Below are 20,382 nucleotides of genomic sequence, written 5' to 3' on the forward strand. Positions count from 1 at the left end.
CGGTGCTTACTCCTTACAACGCATGTGTCGCTCTCCACGCTGGCTTTGCATCACTGCCACGCCTGAAAAACATATCGACAAGCTTGGTATTTAGAGCTTGTGCCAAGTCGTGCAAATGGACTTGTGTAGACTTATAGCCCTACCACTTCTGTCCTCGCGCGAAAGTATTTACTTGCTATTTCCTTATATTAGGCCTTCTTCCTGCCTCATCACGATGACCCCATGCAGTTACCTTGGCGCTGTTCAAGATTTCTGTACAAAATTTGCTAGTTCTGGCAGTGATGTAAAAAGTCTATGTAGAGGGCGGCGCATGTGCTGGAAAGAGTACAATACCGCTGTTTACGGAGTTAGGTAGGGCCTACCAAAATGGCGAAGTTTGTGGTGGTGGCGGTGGTGGCGAGTTATAATTCTATTCATAAACTGGGTTGCTTGTAGGCTATGTATACTTAAAAGACTGCCATTACATTTTCTAAACAGATCAATTGCAAAAGCTGACGTAACAAACATTTGATCACCGTGTTATGTATAATGGTATATACATTATGGTGTCTGCAAATGCGTACACACCACCCCAGACACGTGCTTAGGCAAACTGACGCATATTTGCATCTTGTTAAGTGTAATCTGCCTCGTTTTCAGTGTCGCCTCGTTTTCACATTCTGCTTTAACTGCGTAGTAGATTTATGCAGTTGTCTTTTGAGCTTCACAATGCCGACTGCATAGATCATATCATATATTCGCCCTCACGCTGTGCGTGATAGGGATGATTTATATTATCCACAATATCGTTTATAGGCGACCTTGTGACTTTTTTACGCGCTGAAACATGCATAGGCCTACACTGTATAGGTGTATATAGATATGCTTGTATATATCAGGGTGATCCGATATAAATATAGTTCAAAGCATAGCATATAACAAAGTACATCGTAAGGAATGTTTTTCGACTCTTATTTTTTCCCCAGCACATTTCTCCTGATGATGATTTAATTGAAGTTTAAATATTGATGTGGTCAGATGCACTTTAATTTACTTGTGAACTTCACTTATATGCCTTAACTCTTATATCCCGCATGTATATATTTATTCATTTGTTGCTTAACGCCATTCTCAGAACTTCTCACTTAAACGGTGGCGGTAAGTGCATGTTATGGGCGGAGGCGTGCCTGTCTAAAACCTGGATCTTTGGCAGGCCACTGACAAAAGTTCCCACACGTGACACCATATATTTGTGGAAAACAGTAACACGACCATTTAATGTTCCATGGGCAAAACTCATATACCGGTAGTTCTTTGCTATACTCAGTTGTTTGCTTCGAAATAAGACGTCTGATCGTCTCATACAGTAAGCAGGAAGCACTTTATCCCCATGTATACCTGAATACCGAAAAGGCAATCCTTGTGTGAAACCGTATGATTTCAGTTATGTTCACAATACTGAGACTGTTTCCACTCCGTTTCCATGTTGTTAAAGATATACATACACTATTAATGACATCGTGATTACGCCATTTGTGTTAATAAACAAGACTATACTGGCTAGAAATTCAGAGAATGATGTTCACCGGAAATTTTTTTTTTCTTATTTGGCAAGGTGAAGCAATAAAGGGCATTATATATATCCTTTATACTGGTCAATTCCATTATATTTATTTCGTTAACTGGTGTTTAACGCCATGTTCATTTGTCACTTTTAATGCGGTGGTTTAAAGAAACTGGAGTGAACCCACCGACTTTCACCAAGAATCTGACAAATCCAGGATAAACTAAGGCGCGGCCGAATCAGGGAGAGCTGGCAATCCTTTTGTTTATTTGATTGACGTTTTATGCTGTACTTAAGAATATTTCACTTATAAGTCGGTGGCCAGTATTATTGTGGGAGCAAAGCGACTAAAGGCTGGAGGAAACCTACGATGATTAGCAGGTTGCTGGAAGTCCTGCCCACGTACAACCAAGGAGGAAGCCAGCATGAGCTAAGACTTGAAATCGCAGCGATCGCATTTTTGAAGTCTCCTGGGTCATTGTTCGTATGCATTAACGCATACAATTATGATGATGAAATCTGGGAAACCTAACTTCTCCTGCAGAATCCACCATCTTCTAATATAATTTTTCGTTCCATGTAGAATTCTTAGTGAATCACGTCACCTATATCATTCTATGAACCGAATAAAAACTTACAAAGCCATTTGACAAAAAACGGTATACGAGAGACTGGGACTTGGTAAAGTGTGACAATGGATCGAGAAACACCAGTGTGGAGACCAAGAGTTTGTGCAAAATTCGTGTCGGGGTAATTCCTATGATTTATCAAGTTCCGCAGTATTTATTATCTTGATTGGTGTATATTATCAGAAAAAATTCACTCAGGAACCCTACACTAGTAGTACTCAGACTAAATCATCCATCTCCCTACACATAGCTACCTAACCTCTTTACTGTTATACACATGCCCCAACCAATACAGCGATAGCTGGATTCGAACACATAACACTCAATAGGTCAAGGGTCAGAAATCACATCAAACTGCATGTAAATAGTCCAGCGAGAACCCGACAAGTAATTACTGGATTACTCTTTCATCCATTTCATCGCCACATTCGGCATTGGTAAAGGTAAAGAATTACACAACTGTGCTTTATATACATAAAGCAACGCCAAACATCACTGAAATCGGCTTTTGTACAAACGGGACTCGTATTTCATATGAGAAAAACAAAGATAGCGTCAAAGTTATACGGTTCAAAAAAGTTCGCATTTTTATTTTGCTTTTCCACTCACCGAAACAATACATAAAAGATATGTACAATAGTTACACTGTTGGTGACCTCATCCAAGGTCTATTCATATTATAACAACTTACATTTATATCAGGTGTGTTTTTACTTGATCTAGTATAACACCATCAACATCACGCGCAGATAAATAAAAAAGACTCAGTGGGAGACAACTGATTTGAAATGGAGACAATTAGGTATTTACTAATAATACAATACTAAATATTTATACGCATATAGGAACACAGCAAGGAATTTAAAAAAAAAAACAAGAGTACAATGACATGCAAAATCAAAACGTTTGTATTCATCAAGTCATTCACAAAAGCATTAGTTCATTTATACTTGACTGAACATGAAGTATTTAAGACAACTTCAAAAATCCTTCATTGTGGATATAATTCATGCGCATGCGGCGTCACAAGTAAATTCCCTCCAGTGTCAAAGGTGGATCAGTCCGGTGTCACAATATACGCCGACTCCAGATGACACAGTGAAAAACCTTAACTGTTAGGAGACTGTATATTACTTATGGCAAAATAATGCCAATCGACACCAAAAATATATTCAATTTAGATTGTTAGTCTATCATTAAGTACAGGCAAAACGTAACGTTAAGACTGTCCTAAACCTAGATGTCATGACAATCTGTGGAGCGTCATAGTTGAGCAGAATAAAATACAAGTTTCTTTTTTTTTACACCTATACACTCTTATGTACTCCAGTGAGACGGGGATCTCTTAGAAGTAAACATTTAGCCATTGTCGTCATTACACAAAGACAAGCCAATTAGCCAATTAATCGAAGACCATTTCATGACATAAAACTATGTCTTGCTCATCAACCTCAGTTACAACTTTCATCAAATGTAACAAACAATACAAGCCAATTCCAAAAGGGACAGATCAACAAACATATTCTGAAGGCCCACAAGAGACAAGTGTGGATCTCCGTAGTATTTACAACGTACCGGTTTACACGAACTTGGTAAACCTTCCGTTAAATAAGGTACATAATACAACTTTCTAGACTTCATTCCACTATACTTTGTTTTATATGCTTCAGTGATGTAACTAGAGCTATGTTTAATCAGTGTAACAGACTTATGATTGTAAGTCACTACCGAAACTAAATTCTCCGAGACACCGTAATACAGGTTACTAAACACTATTATACATCTCAGTAAACACTTCAAAAACAAATAGCTTTCCCTGAAGACAATTTTTATCGTGAAGTAAAACTAATAATGGGGAACAAAAACATACTCAGGAAAATAATAATAGCACTAAAATAATGGCACTGATAAAATAATGGCACTGATGAAACAGAGTTTTTCATAGTCTTCCAGTGTCTGCGACGTACACGCAATTTAACCCTAACTGAAAGTACATCTGCTGGAGGAACATCGCGTGAAAAATCCATTGAGTCTCACACATACTGAAAATTTGCCTAGGAATGTTTCTAACTGTTTCTATGTTGAGTCAGGTCTATGTAACGGTTATGTTACCAAGCCTCAACGTTGTAACGGCCTTCAATCTGCATGTCGGTGACCATCTTGTCAGCTTCCTCAGGTTTGTGTCCGCCAACTTTCACAAAGGCGTCAACGACGGCTTGCCTTACAGCCGGGGGCACGTTTCCTGCTGGCCCACACAGGTAGAAATAACCCTTCTTCTTCATCAAGTAGTCGTAGATAATTTCTGGATGTTCCTGGATACGATTTTGTACGTAGATCTTGTGAGCTTGGTCACGGGAGAAGGCGTTCGACAGCACGGTAAGCACACCTTTGCCATTCGAATGGTACTCTTCCAGTTCGTCGCCGTATGTGTAGTCCGTCCTCTTATGACGAGCACCGAAGAACAGAGCCATTTCTCCGACGTCTTCTCCGCGAGTGCGGCACACTTCACGTTCTTCAATGAAGGCTCGGAATGGGGCAAGACCAGTTCCAAGTCCAACCATGACAAATGGTGGTTTGTGTGAGTCCGGAATGGTGATTCCTGCAGCGTTGATTTTACCAGAAATGAAATCTGGTGACTCACCAAGACCCAGGTTTTGCAAATAGTGGGTGCAAAGACCCCTGCGGTATTTTCCAGAAGGTGTTGTCCAGTCATCTTTTACAATACACAGATGGAGTTTATCGCCATGCATTTCAGAAGCTGAAGCGATGGAGTACAGGCGAGGTTTAATTCTTGGTATGTGGTCCACCATGTAGTCCAGGGGCAGCTTTGCAGAGGGATATTTTCTTAACAGATCGGCAAAAGTCGTCGTTTCACTTATCATTTCCTTGTACTTTTCAGTTCCTTCTTTGCTGATGATATATTCAATTTCTTTCTTCTCATTTTCGTCTGTAGCCGCAAGTGCAAGTGTTTCGTAGAATCGTCGGCTGGGCCTGCCGAAGACATCAAGTACCTCCTGGAAAAGCTGACTGGCTGTTGCAACCGCCGGTAGCGGGTCTTTGCGTCCAGTTGTGTCTTCAAGGGTAATAACATTATCTGGGCCAATGTTGCACTCAGCCAGAAAGTTTATCACCTCATCTATGTTGTTGTGAGGGTAGATTCCAAGGCACTCTCCGATTGCGTACTGCATTCCGGACTCCTTCAAATCAAACTCGTAGTGCCGAATGTCACGATCGTAGTCTGGTGGCGTCAGGACAACATTTTTGGTCATAGGGACGAGTTTGTAGCCTGATGGAACGATAGCGTCCTTCGGAGCCGAAACAGACCCAGTCGTATCAACCTCCACACGATATGTTGGTGGCATTAATTCTTGTGGGGGTGGAGGAGTGCCCAGCTCGTTCCACAGGTTGGGGCACCAGTCGGACCAAGCAGTTTCGTACTTCTCATCGTCTTTGTCGTCTCCCAACCCAATGTCAAGAATCCTTTGGGCCCCGAGTTCTTCCAGACGCTTGTCAAAGGCCTTTGCGGACTCATTGTAAAATACATATGAAGTGTCACCAAGGCCGAAGACAGCAAACTTAGTATTTTCCAGGAAGTCTGCAGGCAAATCGGGTTTGGAGAGCTGTTCCCAGAAGTTCTTGCAGTTGCCTGGGAATTCACCCTGCCCACATGTTGCTACGATACAGTAAACGTTGGCTTGTGATGGTAGTTCCTCAACGTCGAAGTCATCCATAGCAAGACACTTTGCCCTTATTCCCCGCCTTTTTAATTCCGTTGAAAACACATGGGCCAAGTTTTCTGCATTGCCTGTTTCAGAACCATAGAGAATAATGGATTTCTCAGTTGACACTTCTTCTCCCAGTAAATTTTTCAGATGTTCTAGAAGTTCATGTTCATCCATGGCCATCTTAAGTAGTTTCTTGTGACGATGGGATGATATATCGTGCAGTGACGTATGAAGCAAGGCAGCTTCATCCTTGTTCTTTCGAACTAACTGCTGGAATCTGTTTTGCTGATGCAAAAACTCGTGCAAGTCTCCTTTGATTCTTTTTGAATCAAGTTGGAAAGGATTTTGTCCTAAATCTGCCTTCCGTGGGTCAAATCTGTACAGTGTCCAGTAGCCGCTTTCTACAGCTTCCTTTTGTTCGTGCATCATGTTTTTCATCTCGATGCCCCAGTCAATGCACGGTGAGTAGGCAATAATAATTGATGTGCCATTGTAAGACTCCGCCTCCTTGAACGCTTGCACGGTTTGATTCATGTTGGCACCCAAAGCCACCGAAGCAACGTACACGTTTTCGTACAACATGGCCATCATTCCAAGGTCTTTCTTGACATGACGCTTCCCGGAGGACGCGAACTTCGTTACAGTCGATAGCTGTGTGGCCTTTGATACCTGACCTCCTGTGTTGGAGTACATTTCAGTGTCCAAAACCAAGATGTTAACATTTTCACCTTTCGAAATTACGTGGTCAAGGCCCCCGTATCCGATGTCATATGCCCAGCCATCTCCCCCAACAAGCCAATGAGACTGTGTGCGGAAAAGATCCCGCTGTTGGTGTAGTCTCTGTAAGATTGGGTCTTTGTCCTTCTCTTTTTCCAAGGCTTCTTCAATCATTGGGGCCAAGTTATCACAATGGGCAGAGCTATCCATGTTTTTAACCCACTTTCCAAAGAGACTGTGTAGCTCTTCACTGAGGGGAACATTTTCCATCGCCAATTCAACGTCCTTCTGCAACATTCTACGTCTCTGTTTGGTTGCAAGCATCATACCGAATCCGTACTCAGCTGTGTCTTCAAAAAGTGATCTGCCCCATGCTGGTCCCCTGCCATCTTTGGATGTTGTGAATGGCACAGCCGCTGCTGTTCCACCCCATACAGAAGAACATCCAGAGGAATTGGCAATCACCATCTTATCCCCAAACAGTTGTGTTGCTAACTTCATGTAAGGCGTCTCTCCACAACCAGCACAGGCTCCTGAAAATTCCATCAATGGCTTTTCAAACTGGCTGCCTTTCACAGTGAACTTGTCACCAATTTCTCCCTTTTCGTCCAGCTTAATAGCATAGTCCCAGTGTGGACGATATTTCTCTGCCACCTCGTTAAATGGGGCCATGTACAAAGCATCATCTGGGCAAGATTCAACACACACTTCGCAACCTGTGCAGTCCATTGGTGAGATTTGGATAGTGTAATTAAAGCCAGACACTTCAGCACCACCTTTGGCTTTTCTTGCTTCAAACCCAGGTGGAGCAGATTTGGCTTCATTTTTGTCCAGTAAAAATGGTCTAACCACAGCATGAGGGCAAACAATGGCACAGTAGTTACACTGTGTGCAGGCATCTGGGATCCACACTGGGATATTTGGAGCAATTCCTCTTTTTTCATACTCTGTAGTTCCAATAGGCATGTAACCGCCAGGTTCAAAGGCGCTGACAGGCAATTTATCTCCTTCTAACGCCAACACTGGGTGCATGATCTTTTCAACAAATTCTGGCTCGTTTGATGCACTTTTCTTCGCAGCATTGGCATCACTTCTGTCCCAAGATGACGGATAATCAATCTTTTGAATGCTTTTCCTTGCACTGTCGACTGCAGACTGGTTGCTCTCTACAATCTTTGGTCCCTTATGGCCATAGGACTTCTCAATGGAGCGTTTTAACAACTGCATTGCGTCTTCAACTGGCAAGACACCAGACAGCTCATAAAAAGCCGCCTGCATGATCATGTTAATGCGCTTTCCAAGGCCCACTTTTGCAGCTAGTCCAATGGCATCAATATTGTAGAACTGAAGTTTCTTTTCAGCGATCTGTTGCTTGATGAGAGCCGGCAGTTTGGCTTGCATTTCCTCCATCGTAACCCAAGGTGAGTTTAGGACAAAGGTTCCTCCAGGCTTGAGTGGCTCCAGCAACTGATTGAATTTGTAGACATAGCTGGGGTGGGCACATGATACATAATCTGCATCTGAGTGGATTGTGTACTCACTCTTGATGTCTTCTGGTCCAAAACGTACATGTGAGATCGTGACACCATCAGCTTTATGAGAATCATAAACAAAATGTCCTTGGGCTTTCAGGGGAGTGTTCAGGCCAATTGTTTTGATGGCTTCCTTAGCAGCTCCCACTGTGCCATCTGATCCCAAACCCCAGAATATGCACTGCTTGGTACCCTCAGGGATGGTTTTAAGTGGAGCCCCATATGGGAGGGAGGTGTGGGTCACGTCGTCTTCAATTCCAATCACGTAACTTTCCTTAGGTTTTTCTGCATTCAAGTTTTCGAAGACTGCTTGTACCATTTCAGGAGTAAATTCTTTGGAGGCTAATCCATACTGGCCACCTGTTATTAGGGCTTGTCTTTTGGCATCACTGAAGGCAACGTTGACATCCAGAAACAGTGGCATCCCAGCAGCCCCATCTTCTCGTGTTCTATCCAAAACTGCGATCTTGGTGGCTGATTGTGGTATGGCCGCCAAAAGATGCTTGGAAGACCAGGGTCTGAACAAATGAACATTCACAACACCCACATTTTCTCCTTTGGCATTCAGGTAGTCAACAGTTTCTTCGATGGTCTTTGCTCCAGATCCCATGATAACGGCCACTCGATCTGCTGTGGGTGAGCCATGGTAGTCAAACAGATTGTACTTTCTCCCTGTGATTGCATACACTTCTTCCAAGGTTTGTTCCACGATTGAAGGGCATTCATTGTAGTATTTGTTGGCTGCAACTGTGGACTGAAAAAAGATGTCTGGCCGTTGGCCAGTACCTCTTATCATTGGCTTGTTTGGATTCAAGGCAAAGTCTCTTAAGTGCTTCTGTGCTAGGTCGTCTGGAAAGATTTCAGCCATTGCCGAGTATGGTATTGGCTTAATCTTTGAAACCTCTGCTGATGTTCTGTAACCATCAAAGAAGTGCATAAATGGCAATCTTGCCTTCACTGAAGCAATGTGAGACACCAGAGCAAGATCCATTACTTCTTGTACTGAACTTGAGCATAGCATGGCAAAGCCAGTTTGTCTAGTGGCCATGACATCAGAGTGATCATTAAAAATGGAGAGGGCATGCTTAGAGACAGTGCGAGCAGAGACATGAAACACTGTGGGAACAAGTTCCCCGGCAAGTAAGTACATATTTGGGATCATGAGAAGGAGCCCCTGAGATGCAGTGAAAGTGCTACTTAGAGCCCCTGCTGCAGCTGCACCATGAAGAGCACCCGCCGCTCCACCTTCTGACTGCATCATGTTAACATCTACGGTTGATCCAAAGATGTTCTTTGTCTCCAGACTTGCCCACTTGTCCATGTGGTCTCCCATTGATGTGGCAGGGCTAATGGGATAGATAAAAGAAATATCACTCAGAGCATAGGCAACATAAGCTGCTGCTTCATTGCCATCCATAGCAACATACTTTTCTGCAGATTCAGGGGCTGTCTTAGAGACTTCTTTCTCTTGTAACTGTGGCATTGGGGCCACTGTTTGCATTGTCCTCTTTGGAGTATCTGATGTAGAAGACGCCATGGCTCTTGCTGCCTGGACAGTTGTTTGGCGCCATGCTCGGGCAGGTTGCTTTGGCAACACCTTGTACATGGACCTCCCCTGCCGCCACAGGGGAGCCTGGGCGGCTTTAGAGGCGACAGCTTTCCACATAGCTGAAAGTGATCTGGAAAAAAGGTGGAAAAAAGGAAATAGTTTCCTTGTATTTATTCAAGGATGTATTCACAGACAAGAATGCTACAAATATCATGTGTCTTTTCAAACTGTGAACACAATATAAGTTTATAATATTTATCATCTTCCATTTTCAAATAACATGTAAAATACATCTGTCAGTCAGCGAACTAAATCAAATATTTGATTTTTTATGCTCAAGGAAATTACATAGTTATTCAAATACACTAAAATTTGTGGTGATAATTTGCCAGTTTTGAGAACTGGTCATCCATCTTAAAAATCCAGGATCAAATGAGCGAATGACTATGGTTTATAGCCACACTAAAAATTGATTCTGAAACGACATTTAAAAAAGAAAATCAAAATGATGAATTTCTTGCTATGAACTTTCAGGTTTGGGCACATACATGAACAACACATTAGGGAATTCGCAACAGTAGTTTAAATTATAAACAATTAATACCTTCACCACATGTGATACTGGTGTTACAGGAAATTGTCCACAAGTCAACTTTGCCCAATGTACATGTACAACCCAGTCAGCACTCTCAGTTCCTCCTCTAAACTGGGCCTACAAATGAAACACATTTTCCCTATGCTGAATGTCATAATGATATGCACGGCCAACGTTAAAAATATGTTTACTGGGGGTAGCCAAATTGACTGTGCCAAAAAGGGCTCTAATGTTAAGTTATTACAGGATGTTTGATGGGATTCTGTAATAGAGTTTTTTCCCATTCTCTTTAATTAGCCAGGATAAAAACAAAAGGAAACAACTAAGCATGTTCCAAGCAAAATCCTCCCGCCTAAAAAAAAAACAAGCAAATTCCCTACGAACAAACCAACCCTATTTTTGGATAGAGCTGTTTTACCCCAATGAAAGGATTGTTTAATGATGGCCTGTACAATGCATATTTTTCATTTACATCTCTACATGTGTATAGGCAGTGTTTTGCCAACATCTACAGTACTTCAAGTCTAAAAACTTTACCTTCATTGATACTAGAAAATGTAGTTCAGCCTAGAAAATGTAATTCAATCTTTTCCCATATTTGCAAGGTGTCTATTCAAGCATATTCTGAAGGCGTTATTCTGTGTTGACTGATAAAATCATATTTTTTGTGAAACCCTGAAATTGGCAAACCCAACCAATGTAGTTGTGTCTCCTAAATTAAATTAAAAATTTGCACTAATTGCACTGAAAGTCGCTCTTTCATATGCGAAAAGGTTGAGGAATTAGGTAATTTCAATACGACAAACTATTAAGAAATATTTCTTTTCTGTTTGTGCACACAGTTCAACTTCAGTTATGCTCCATATACGCATATAAGCACTGTACATATAAGCACTGTACATATAAGCACTGTACATATAAGCACTGTGCATAGAAGACAAGTGAGTATTCCATAAATACCATCCTTAACTCCTGATGTGCCCCACATGTACTAGATCGTTTATTTATATATTTCATTGGTGTCGATAATAACATACTCAAGAGATTTTCACATACACAATGCTTGAAAGTTGAAAGAAAAGATTTTCACTCATTTCAGCATAACCTGAAATTTAAGTAGATTCTGAAATAATAGTCATGAAAATTATCCTTTTTTGTCTGGGCACCATGTTTACCACATAACTGTAACATGTGCAGATTGCAGGTTCCAGCAAGGCAAAAGTAATTTCTGCAGAATCTGAATGCTAATTCTTCAAGATCCTTGACGTACAGCGACCTATATTCCCTACTTTAATGCCTTTGACATACAATAAAGACATGCAGTCTCCCAGTATTGTGGAGTATGTACAGCAGACATACTCCAGCATACTTTAATGCACATTAACTTAAAAATAAACAAAATAATATACCACACCATACAAATTCCCCTGCAGGCACTGTACTTTAAGGATCTTAAATATAATCCATACAAATACTTAAGATCCAACTAGACTCACCTGAACTGAGAATCAAAACCCCTTCAGAGGTGAATGTCAGTCTGATGCAAGGTTCCCTGTTTTGGTTCCAGCCTGAAAAAATAGAAATAAACCCATGCTCCCATAATGTGAACTGGTAAAGTAAGCAGCAATTAGTCTAGAGAGTTGCAATCAGAATATTTTGCAGACTTCTGCACTTTACATAAACTAGTATTAGGTATCTTACTGGTATACTGATTGCTTTGGCAGCCAGTACATGTCCCACAGTATTACTTTTGCAGCCAGTACATGTACATGTCCCACAGTATTGTTTTGGCATCCAGTACATGTACATGTCCAGCAGTATTGCTTTGGCAGCCAGTACATGTCCACTTCCAGCAGTATTCTTTTGCAGCCAGTACATGTCCCACAGTATAGTTTTGGCAGTCAGAACATGTACATCTCCCACAGTATTGCTTTGGCAGCCAGAACATGTACATGTCCCACAGTTGCTTTGGCAGCCAGAACATGTACATGTCCCACAGTATTGCTTTGTCAGCCAGTACATGTGCATGTCCAGCAGTATTGCTTTTGCAGCCAGTACATGTCCAATAGCATTCCTTTGGCAGCCACTACAAGTACATGTCCCACAGTATTGCTTTGGCAGCCAGTACATGTACATGTTCCACAGTATCGCTTTGGCAGCCAGGACATGTCCCACAATATTGTTTTGGCAGCCAGTACATGTACCTGTCCAGCAGTATTGCTTTGACAGTCAATACATGTCCCACAATATTGTTTTGGCAGCCAGTACAAGTACCTATCCAGCAGTATTGCTTTGACAGCCAATACATGTCCCACAGTATTGCTTTGGCAGCCAGGACATGTCCCACAATATTGTTTTGGCAGCCAGTACATGTACCTGTCCAGCAGTATTGCTTTGACAGTCAATACATGTCCCACAATATTGTTTTGGCAGCCAGTACAAGTACCTGTCCAGCAGTATTGCTTTGACAGCCAATACATGTCCCACAGTATTGCTTTGGCAGCCAGGACATGTCCCACAATATTGTTTTGGGAGCCAGTACTTGTACCTGTCCAGCAGTATTGCTTTGACAGCCAATACATGTCCCACAATATTGTTTTGGCAGCCAGTACATATACCTGTCCAGCAGTATTGCTTTGACAGCCAATACATGTCCCACAATATTGCTTTGGCAGCCTGTACACGTCCCACAGTATTGTTTGGCAGCCAGTACATGTACATGTCTCATAATATTGTTTTGGCAGCCAGTACATGTCCCACAGTATTGTTTTGGCAGCCAGTGCATGTACATGTCCCACAGTATTGTTTTGGCATCCAGTACATGTACATGTCCAGCAGTATTGCTTTGGCAGCCAGTACATGTACATGTCCAGCAGTACTGTTTTGGCATCCAGTACATGTACATGTCCAGCAGTATTGTTTTGGCAGCCAGTTCATGTACATGTCTCAAAGTATTGTTTTGGCATCCAGTACATGTACATGTCCAGCAGTACTGCTTTGGCAGCCAGTACATGTACATGTTTCATAATATTGTTTTGGCAGCCAGTACATGTACATGTCTCATAGCATTGTTTTGGCAGCCAGTACATGTACATGTCCCACAGTATTGTTTTGGCATCCAGTACATTTACATGTCCCACAGTAAAGTTTTGGCAGCTAATACATGTACATGTCCCACAGTATTATTTTGGCAGCTAGTGCGTCCCACAATACTGTTTTGGCAGCTAGTACATGTCGCACGGTATTGTTTTGGCAGCCTGTACATGTACATGTCTCATAATATTGTTTTGGCAGCCAGTGCATGTACATGTCCCACAGTATTGTTTTGGCAGCCAATACATGTACATGTCCAAGAATACTGTTTTGGCAGCCAGTACATGTACATGTCCAGCAGTATTGCTTTGGCAGCCAATAAATGTCCCAGAATATTGTTTTGGCAGCCATTACATGTACATGTCACACAGTATTGTTTTGGCAGCCAGTACAAATACATGTCCCACAGTATTGTTTTGGCAGCCAGTACAAATACATGTCCCACAATATTGTTTTGGCAGCCTGTACATGTCTCATAATATTGTTTTGGCAGCCAGTGCATGTACATGTCCCACAGTATTGTTTTGGCAGCCAGTACATGTACATGTCCAAGAATACTGATTTGGCAGCCAGTACATGTACATGTCCAGCAGTATTGCTTTGGCAGCCAATGCATGTCCCAGAATATTGTTTTGGCAGCCATTACATGTACATGTCACACAGTATTGTTTTGGCAGCCAGTACATGTACATGTCCCACAGTATTGTTTTGGTAGCCAGTACCTGTACGTCCCATAGTATTATTTTGGCAGCCAGTTTATGTACATGTCCCACAGTATTGTTTTGGCATCCAGTGCATGTACATGTCCCACAGTATTGTTTTGGCAGCCAGTGCATGTACATGTCCCACAATATTATTTTGGCGGCCAGTACATTTAGCAAAATGTGCATGTTAAACATCCAAAACAGGACAAAAATGCTCACAATTTTGTTGGAAACAAACATATTGACGTTTCCAAACTTGGAATTGATCACTAACTTGTACTTGTTAGGCCATGTACTAAACTTCAATTTAGTATGATTGACTGTTATAAAACAAATCGAGATAACTGTCATAATTGAAAAGAGCATGTTTATGCTGAAGTCCATAACTGAAACAAATATGGCCATAATTTTGTCGAAAACAAAGACAATGAATGTCGAACTTGACCGATAATTTGCTATGAAGTTTCCAACTGGAGACACAACTGTCGCAACTGGGGACTGATCTCACAAACATACTTTCAGAGATGCAAACTTAAAGTTTTGTGCTTGATGAGAAGTCAAGGTTTGTGTGTCTGATTATGGACTAACTTAAATATCTATGCACATGCTTTTATTCAAAGTATGTGACATAGGTTAAGTACCAGCTCACTATGAAGTAGACAGTACTTTCACAGCTCCCACTGTAGACATTTTTACCCCGTGATATTTGGTTTTGCATTCAAATTTTCCCAACTGTCAGCCCACAGGCCTATCAACAAACATTGGTTGATTATGCCCTGAGTATAAAAATGGCTATACTTTTGCTCAAAATATTTGAAATGACTCACAACTCAACCATGATTTGTACATGTAACTAGTTGTGCTGAAGCCATGTACCAAGTTTTACTTTAATATGATGAAGTCAATACACCATGAAAGTTCAGAAAGATGACTGCCAGAAAAACATGAAAGTCTACACGCATATAGTCCCTCCACCTACATGTAGTTATGGCACTAATAAGTGCCACTATTTTTTGAAAAATAAACATGCAGTTGATTAAATGTTTTTTTTCCATCCCAAACATATTATTTAATGATGGAATAGTTGTTTAAATTAGTTAGTATATTTCACAAGAATTTCTTCCATTATTCTTTAATAAAAAAATAAAAGCTAGGTTTCATATTACCAGCAGACAACATACCAGCGAGGTTTATAAAGCCAGCTACATAACTAGATTTAATCCTTTTGAGCCCTCAGTGCCAGAAGAAACAAAAAACAGTTGAACTGCAGAACTAAGAAAAACATCACTCAAAGAAAAGTAGTATCAATTCATGCAACATGAAGTGCCATTAATTGCAAGACAAATCTCATAAATTTTCGTACAAATGCAGGAGTGTTTGAAGTGAAGTAAAAATCTATCCTGAAGGCATGTTAAATGCTCATCTGAGGAAAAAGTATTACAGTGATCCCATTTTTTTTAAAAATTTGACATGATTTGTTCCAAAGACAAATGTTGTCCCTTGACAAATTTAATAATAAACCAGAGCGTTTTGAGTTTGAGCTACACGTACCTTACCACTGTATTGCATTTCCTATGCTACTGTATACCTTTGTAAGTAACATTATGTACACAATGATATATGTAATGTCTTCAATCCGAGTACCATACACATTACTGGTAGATCAAAGTTCACCATATTCTGTTTGTCATTTCGTCATCACTACAACAGGCTGAGATGTGGGCAAGCTCTGGGACATTGTTACACTGCGTTCACACAACGGCCTGTAATAATACTCTAGAATCATAGAAATGTGATGTGCAGGCATATGTATTTTAATCATTACATACCAAACCAATCTTCTTACGGGGAAAATTTCAATTAGAAATACGTTATTTTAACAATACACTGTAAATGCCAAAGAAAAAGGAAAGACCCACAAAGATGTGAAATGGGTTCTCTGTCATTCAGTCAGCAATGCACTAGCCTGCTAATACCCTTAAAAAGTCCATTATGTGCATTATATGTGCGAAACAATATTATAAAGGATAAAGTGCAATTAAAAATTTTACTTAGAAAAGGAAGTATATGAAGATTTTCAAAATTATTTCGTAAGTGAAAAATAGTTTTGATCCTTACTTACTTTGGTTTATATTGGTGTTAGAAGGTATGTTCAAAAACAGGTGAAAAAAGGAGGCATTTCAGAGGAGAGAAATCCCCCCTCCCCGCCACACCCAAAAGTGTGCAAAATGTCAGTCATCTGACAGTAACAAAACCAGAAACCTACAGGGAGTAAATCCTGTCTGATGTCAGATGACTGAAGGGGACACACTCATGAATGCAAAACAGTAGCTTCAGCTCAATACATTCATCTTAACCTTAAATGCACAAAAAAAAGACATGAATTTTGTAGTTTATGATAATTTCCACACAGGGCATCAATGATGGAACACCCTTGTGTTATTGTGCTTTACATGTATGCAAAACTTATAATGTAACATGGATTAGGCTGAGGTCTACACGTACTGCCTCAAATCTAGCAAACAGTATAATCGTATACCTGGTTATGTTGCGTAATTGCCTGCAGCAATACATGTCAGTCACAGCAAGCAACAGTCAGGGCAGAAAAAAACAAATGCTAGAACTTACACTCCCTGAAAAGATATGTCTTGTTCTTTTGTCCTCCAGCCTGCATGAGCTGCGATCGCCATGTTCGTCTGCTTTCAAGTACACATTACATACTTCTAAATGTGCATGTGAGCAAATAATATCAACATGTCTGTATTCCTAAGCTGTAAGTAGGTTACTTAAACACAGATGTAAGACGGGTCTGTCATAAAACCATCTATGCATGCTGAGAGGCTTGGATCAAAATACATCTGTCGACCTGTCATTGGGTGTGCCAGTTTAACATTCAGCAGATTAGTTGATAAAAGGCAGTGATTAAATGAAATTCATCTTAATACTCAACATGCCTTAAATATGAATCTTACTCCACAGTCTTCTAGCAAGATGAACATCATCCATCCTTTGCAATCTGTATCTACTTTATTACCCTTTTATCTTGGAATTACCAAGAATTAACAAATTAGTGACTTTATTGATACCTTGGCAGTGGATATCAAAATCACTTCATATGTACTCCAATTCTTTTAAACTTATTTTTACTGACAATTGTCACTGGGATCAGGGATAAGTTCTTACAACTTGCATACCCTTCTCCCCACAGAGAACATACACGAATATCATACATCTTTGGATACAAAATATTTTACACGATAAAAGCAAAATAATATTAGCTTCAAAAAATACAAATGTAAACAGTGAGTTGTCATAGTATTCAAAAAAAAAAACAAAACAAAAAATGAACAGTGTAGTATCAGACAGCGAAAAAGTATTTTACTCTAACATTGCCAGTCAACTTTGGGTCCCTAACCAATAAATCTTTTGGTTTCTAATACACATCTTCTCAGATAAGTAGGATCACTGCAATTTCCCCAAAGCAAATTTTGGGACGTAAGATTAGTAAGAAGACTTTTATTATAAACTTAACTTTAAAAAGATGGACAAATCAAGATGTTAATAATACTCAATTCCTTTTTTCTATTTTGTCACAGTTTCACTTTTGATGAAATTGTCAGAGTATGCATGTCCCAGGATTTTTTGGTTCTGTTTACTTCATCACTCACTGGCAAAGCACCTTCAGCCACAGAGCAATCATAAGGGCAATCAAGATATTGTTTCAGTGTAAGCCTCAGACAGGGAAAATCTATAGTTCATATGTGGAAAATTTCATAGCTGCAACTTGCAAGTTTTGATTATTCCCAAATATAAATTGTTCTTTGTTTTCTTGTTGTTTTTAACCTTATATCATGTCTACATGTATTTCCTCCCACCTCCATTTTAGAACCTTCATTTAAAAAAATCTGTCCCATCTCTACACCTCTCCCCCCCACCGTAACCCCGCCCCTCCCAAAAAAAACAAGGGAAAATGTAGAAAGCCAGACATTAGGCAACACAAATTGGTATGTACAGGAATACAAATTAACACTACAAAGTATAGACAACATCTACAATAAATAATTGACTATCCAAACTCCAGACTCCAAAAATAAAGGACCAACAGTATCTGAGGTGTACTGTCAATAATGAAAATTTTAATATGTATATTTTCATGCACGAATATCAAATGATTGTACTTTAAGATTATTCTATGCAAATGATGCACTAATAATGCATGAATAATCATGAAGTTGATAGCAATACTAGGAACTGATGGCACTGAAATAAATAAACTCACTCAGTATTAGTGTCCCTTCTTGGACGGTTTCGAAACTGAAAAGCAGCAGCCCTGCCTGTGCTGCGGCTGGGTGGTTAACCTGAAACAAAAAGTCAACATTTAACAACTGTTTTACTTGATTTTGTGATGAAAAGTTTAAAATCAAAATGTCATGTCAAAAATATACTGTTATGTAGAAATCATATACACAAACAAAAATGATATAAAAAAAAACTGTCCTCTTAATCCTTGCTAACAATTTCCAGAACTTACATTACATTTGTTAGCAAGGCTAGCAAAGAGCTCACCTGTCGGAGACACATGAATGCAAAACTTCAGCTCAATACATATAAAGAAATGAAGTCGTTAATTTGATAATTTACAGTAATTTACAATAATTGATACCAACATGAGTCACTGTGCTTAAATATAGGCATGTAAAACTTCAGCTCAATATATGCAGCACAGTATTTTATGAGATACTACCCGTGACATTTACTTTAACATTCATTCTTATACACAAAAAAGGAAGTTGTGAGTTTTGTAATTCACTTGTCAGGTAGAAGTTATTCCTACACTCTGTGCAGGCAAGCTAAAAATAAATTAATAAATTAAGCATCAGGAATTAGAATTGTGTTATGTATAATATTTGTTATGAGATAACCACTAGCTTAGCTTTTCTAAAATACTTCTATAACAACTCAAGTTGCTTGAGACACGTTCTTATCAGGTTACCTGTATAAAGAAAGTATCTAACACTAAAAAAGTCTATTTTGTCATAAAGTCACAAAAATTTAATTAAAGATACAGACTCTTATTTAGAGAAATTTGATGTCCAAGTTGAATAATTTTATGAAAGTGTGACTCTAGAGGAACATGTATTTTGCTTAATTTGTTATATGAAAATAAACAGCAATTAAGTCTAGAAGTCTTAAAAAGGGCCCTCAAAAATAGACTTGATGGTAGAATCTGAGAGTAGACACTTAACTACCTGACTTGTTTACTTTAACATGTTTTGTTGTGTCTTCAGCAGCAAATGATGTCAAACTCCATGGAGACTTACAAATTCACAACTGATTTCCTGCAGGATTTTAGGCAACAAAAATAGGGATTGTCACAATACATGTAGCGATTTCAGAAGGTACTTTGCTGGTGTTAAGTGGTTCAGAAATGCATCATGTAATTCATGTAAGCTAAATACTGCATGTAGAATGAATAAAATTTACACCAACGTACCTATTTTGAAAAGTTGGTGGGAATAGTTTTGTAACTGTTACATCTGAGCAAACAGACCTCCCATCTTATCTAAATATGAAAATTCATGTTTCCTGCAGTCTGGGTGACAATAAGTATGATGGTATTCCACTGGATGATGTCCTAATACTAATAGGAATAACATCAGTTTCATCGCACTGTTTTACATGCTGCCTACAAGGTTACAATAAAAACCCCAACGAGACCACATACCAGAGTGTGCACACCTGCCCTGGCCACATATAAACCTATCAAAAAGCGTCATGAATATCGACCACCTAAAAACAATGTCCCAATGAATCGGTCCAAGATCAAAAGCAACAACCGATGCCCTCAAGCACACAATATGAAAGACTTACATTACCAGATGCAAAACTGTACCTTTCATGAATGTATGTCACAGAAAAAGTGCCAAAATAAATCAACCTTCAACTACTTTTCCACACTGGTGTGATGTTGTAAGTCATAAATTTCTGTAAAAACTAACTAATTTTGAGATTGCCACATTGCAGGCCCTCTCTTCACACATTGCCAACAGCAACAAATTCAGATGCCATCGTTGCACGCGTTTCACGCGCCGCTAGGTGTCCCCCTATCATATCCGGGTCAAAACTGTGCAACAACAACATTGGAAAACAAAACAATGTTAACAACAACTGTCTGTAGTGCAGAAGATAACTCCATTTCGTTAGAACTGAAGTGAACTGTCTGGTTTTTCTGTAATGGCGTCAATTGGAGCTCACAGCGTCTTGTGACACAAAGACCTACAAAGACCAAGTAGAC

At 39.8% G+C, this 20,382-nt stretch overlaps 1 protein-coding gene across 2 annotated transcripts; it reads right to left on the minus strand.

Annotated features, from left to right (window-relative positions):
- Nucleotides 1-2,733: 2,733 nt before the first annotated feature.
- Nucleotides 2,734-20,135, minus strand: LOC135471836 (pyruvate:ferredoxin oxidoreductase-like). Of its 2 annotated transcripts, none has more exons than XM_064751221.1 (5): nt 19,959-20,135; nt 18,367-18,445; nt 11,787-11,858; nt 10,300-10,407; nt 2,734-9,825 (listed from the first exon to the last, which is right to left on the minus strand). In XM_064751221.1, exon 5 carries the CDS (start codon nt 9,810-9,812, stop codon nt 4,281-4,283), a length of 5,532 nt encoding a protein of 1,843 aa, XP_064607291.1. In that variant the 5' UTR covers nt 9,813-9,825; nt 10,300-10,407; nt 11,787-11,858; nt 18,367-18,445; nt 19,959-20,135; the 3' UTR covers nt 2,734-4,280. The 2 variants fall into 2 exon arrangements, with proteins under 2 accessions (XP_064607291.1, XP_064607290.1); XM_064751220.1 differs by having other exon boundaries at nt 19,981-20,134.
- Nucleotides 20,136-20,382: the final 247 nt, after the last annotated feature.

The sequence above is a fragment of the Liolophura sinensis genome, chromosome 7, assembly GCF_032854445.1.
Source record: "Liolophura sinensis isolate JHLJ2023 chromosome 7, CUHK_Ljap_v2, whole genome shotgun sequence".
NCBI classification, from domain to species: domain Eukaryota; kingdom Metazoa; phylum Mollusca; class Polyplacophora; order Chitonida; family Chitonidae; genus Liolophura; species Liolophura sinensis.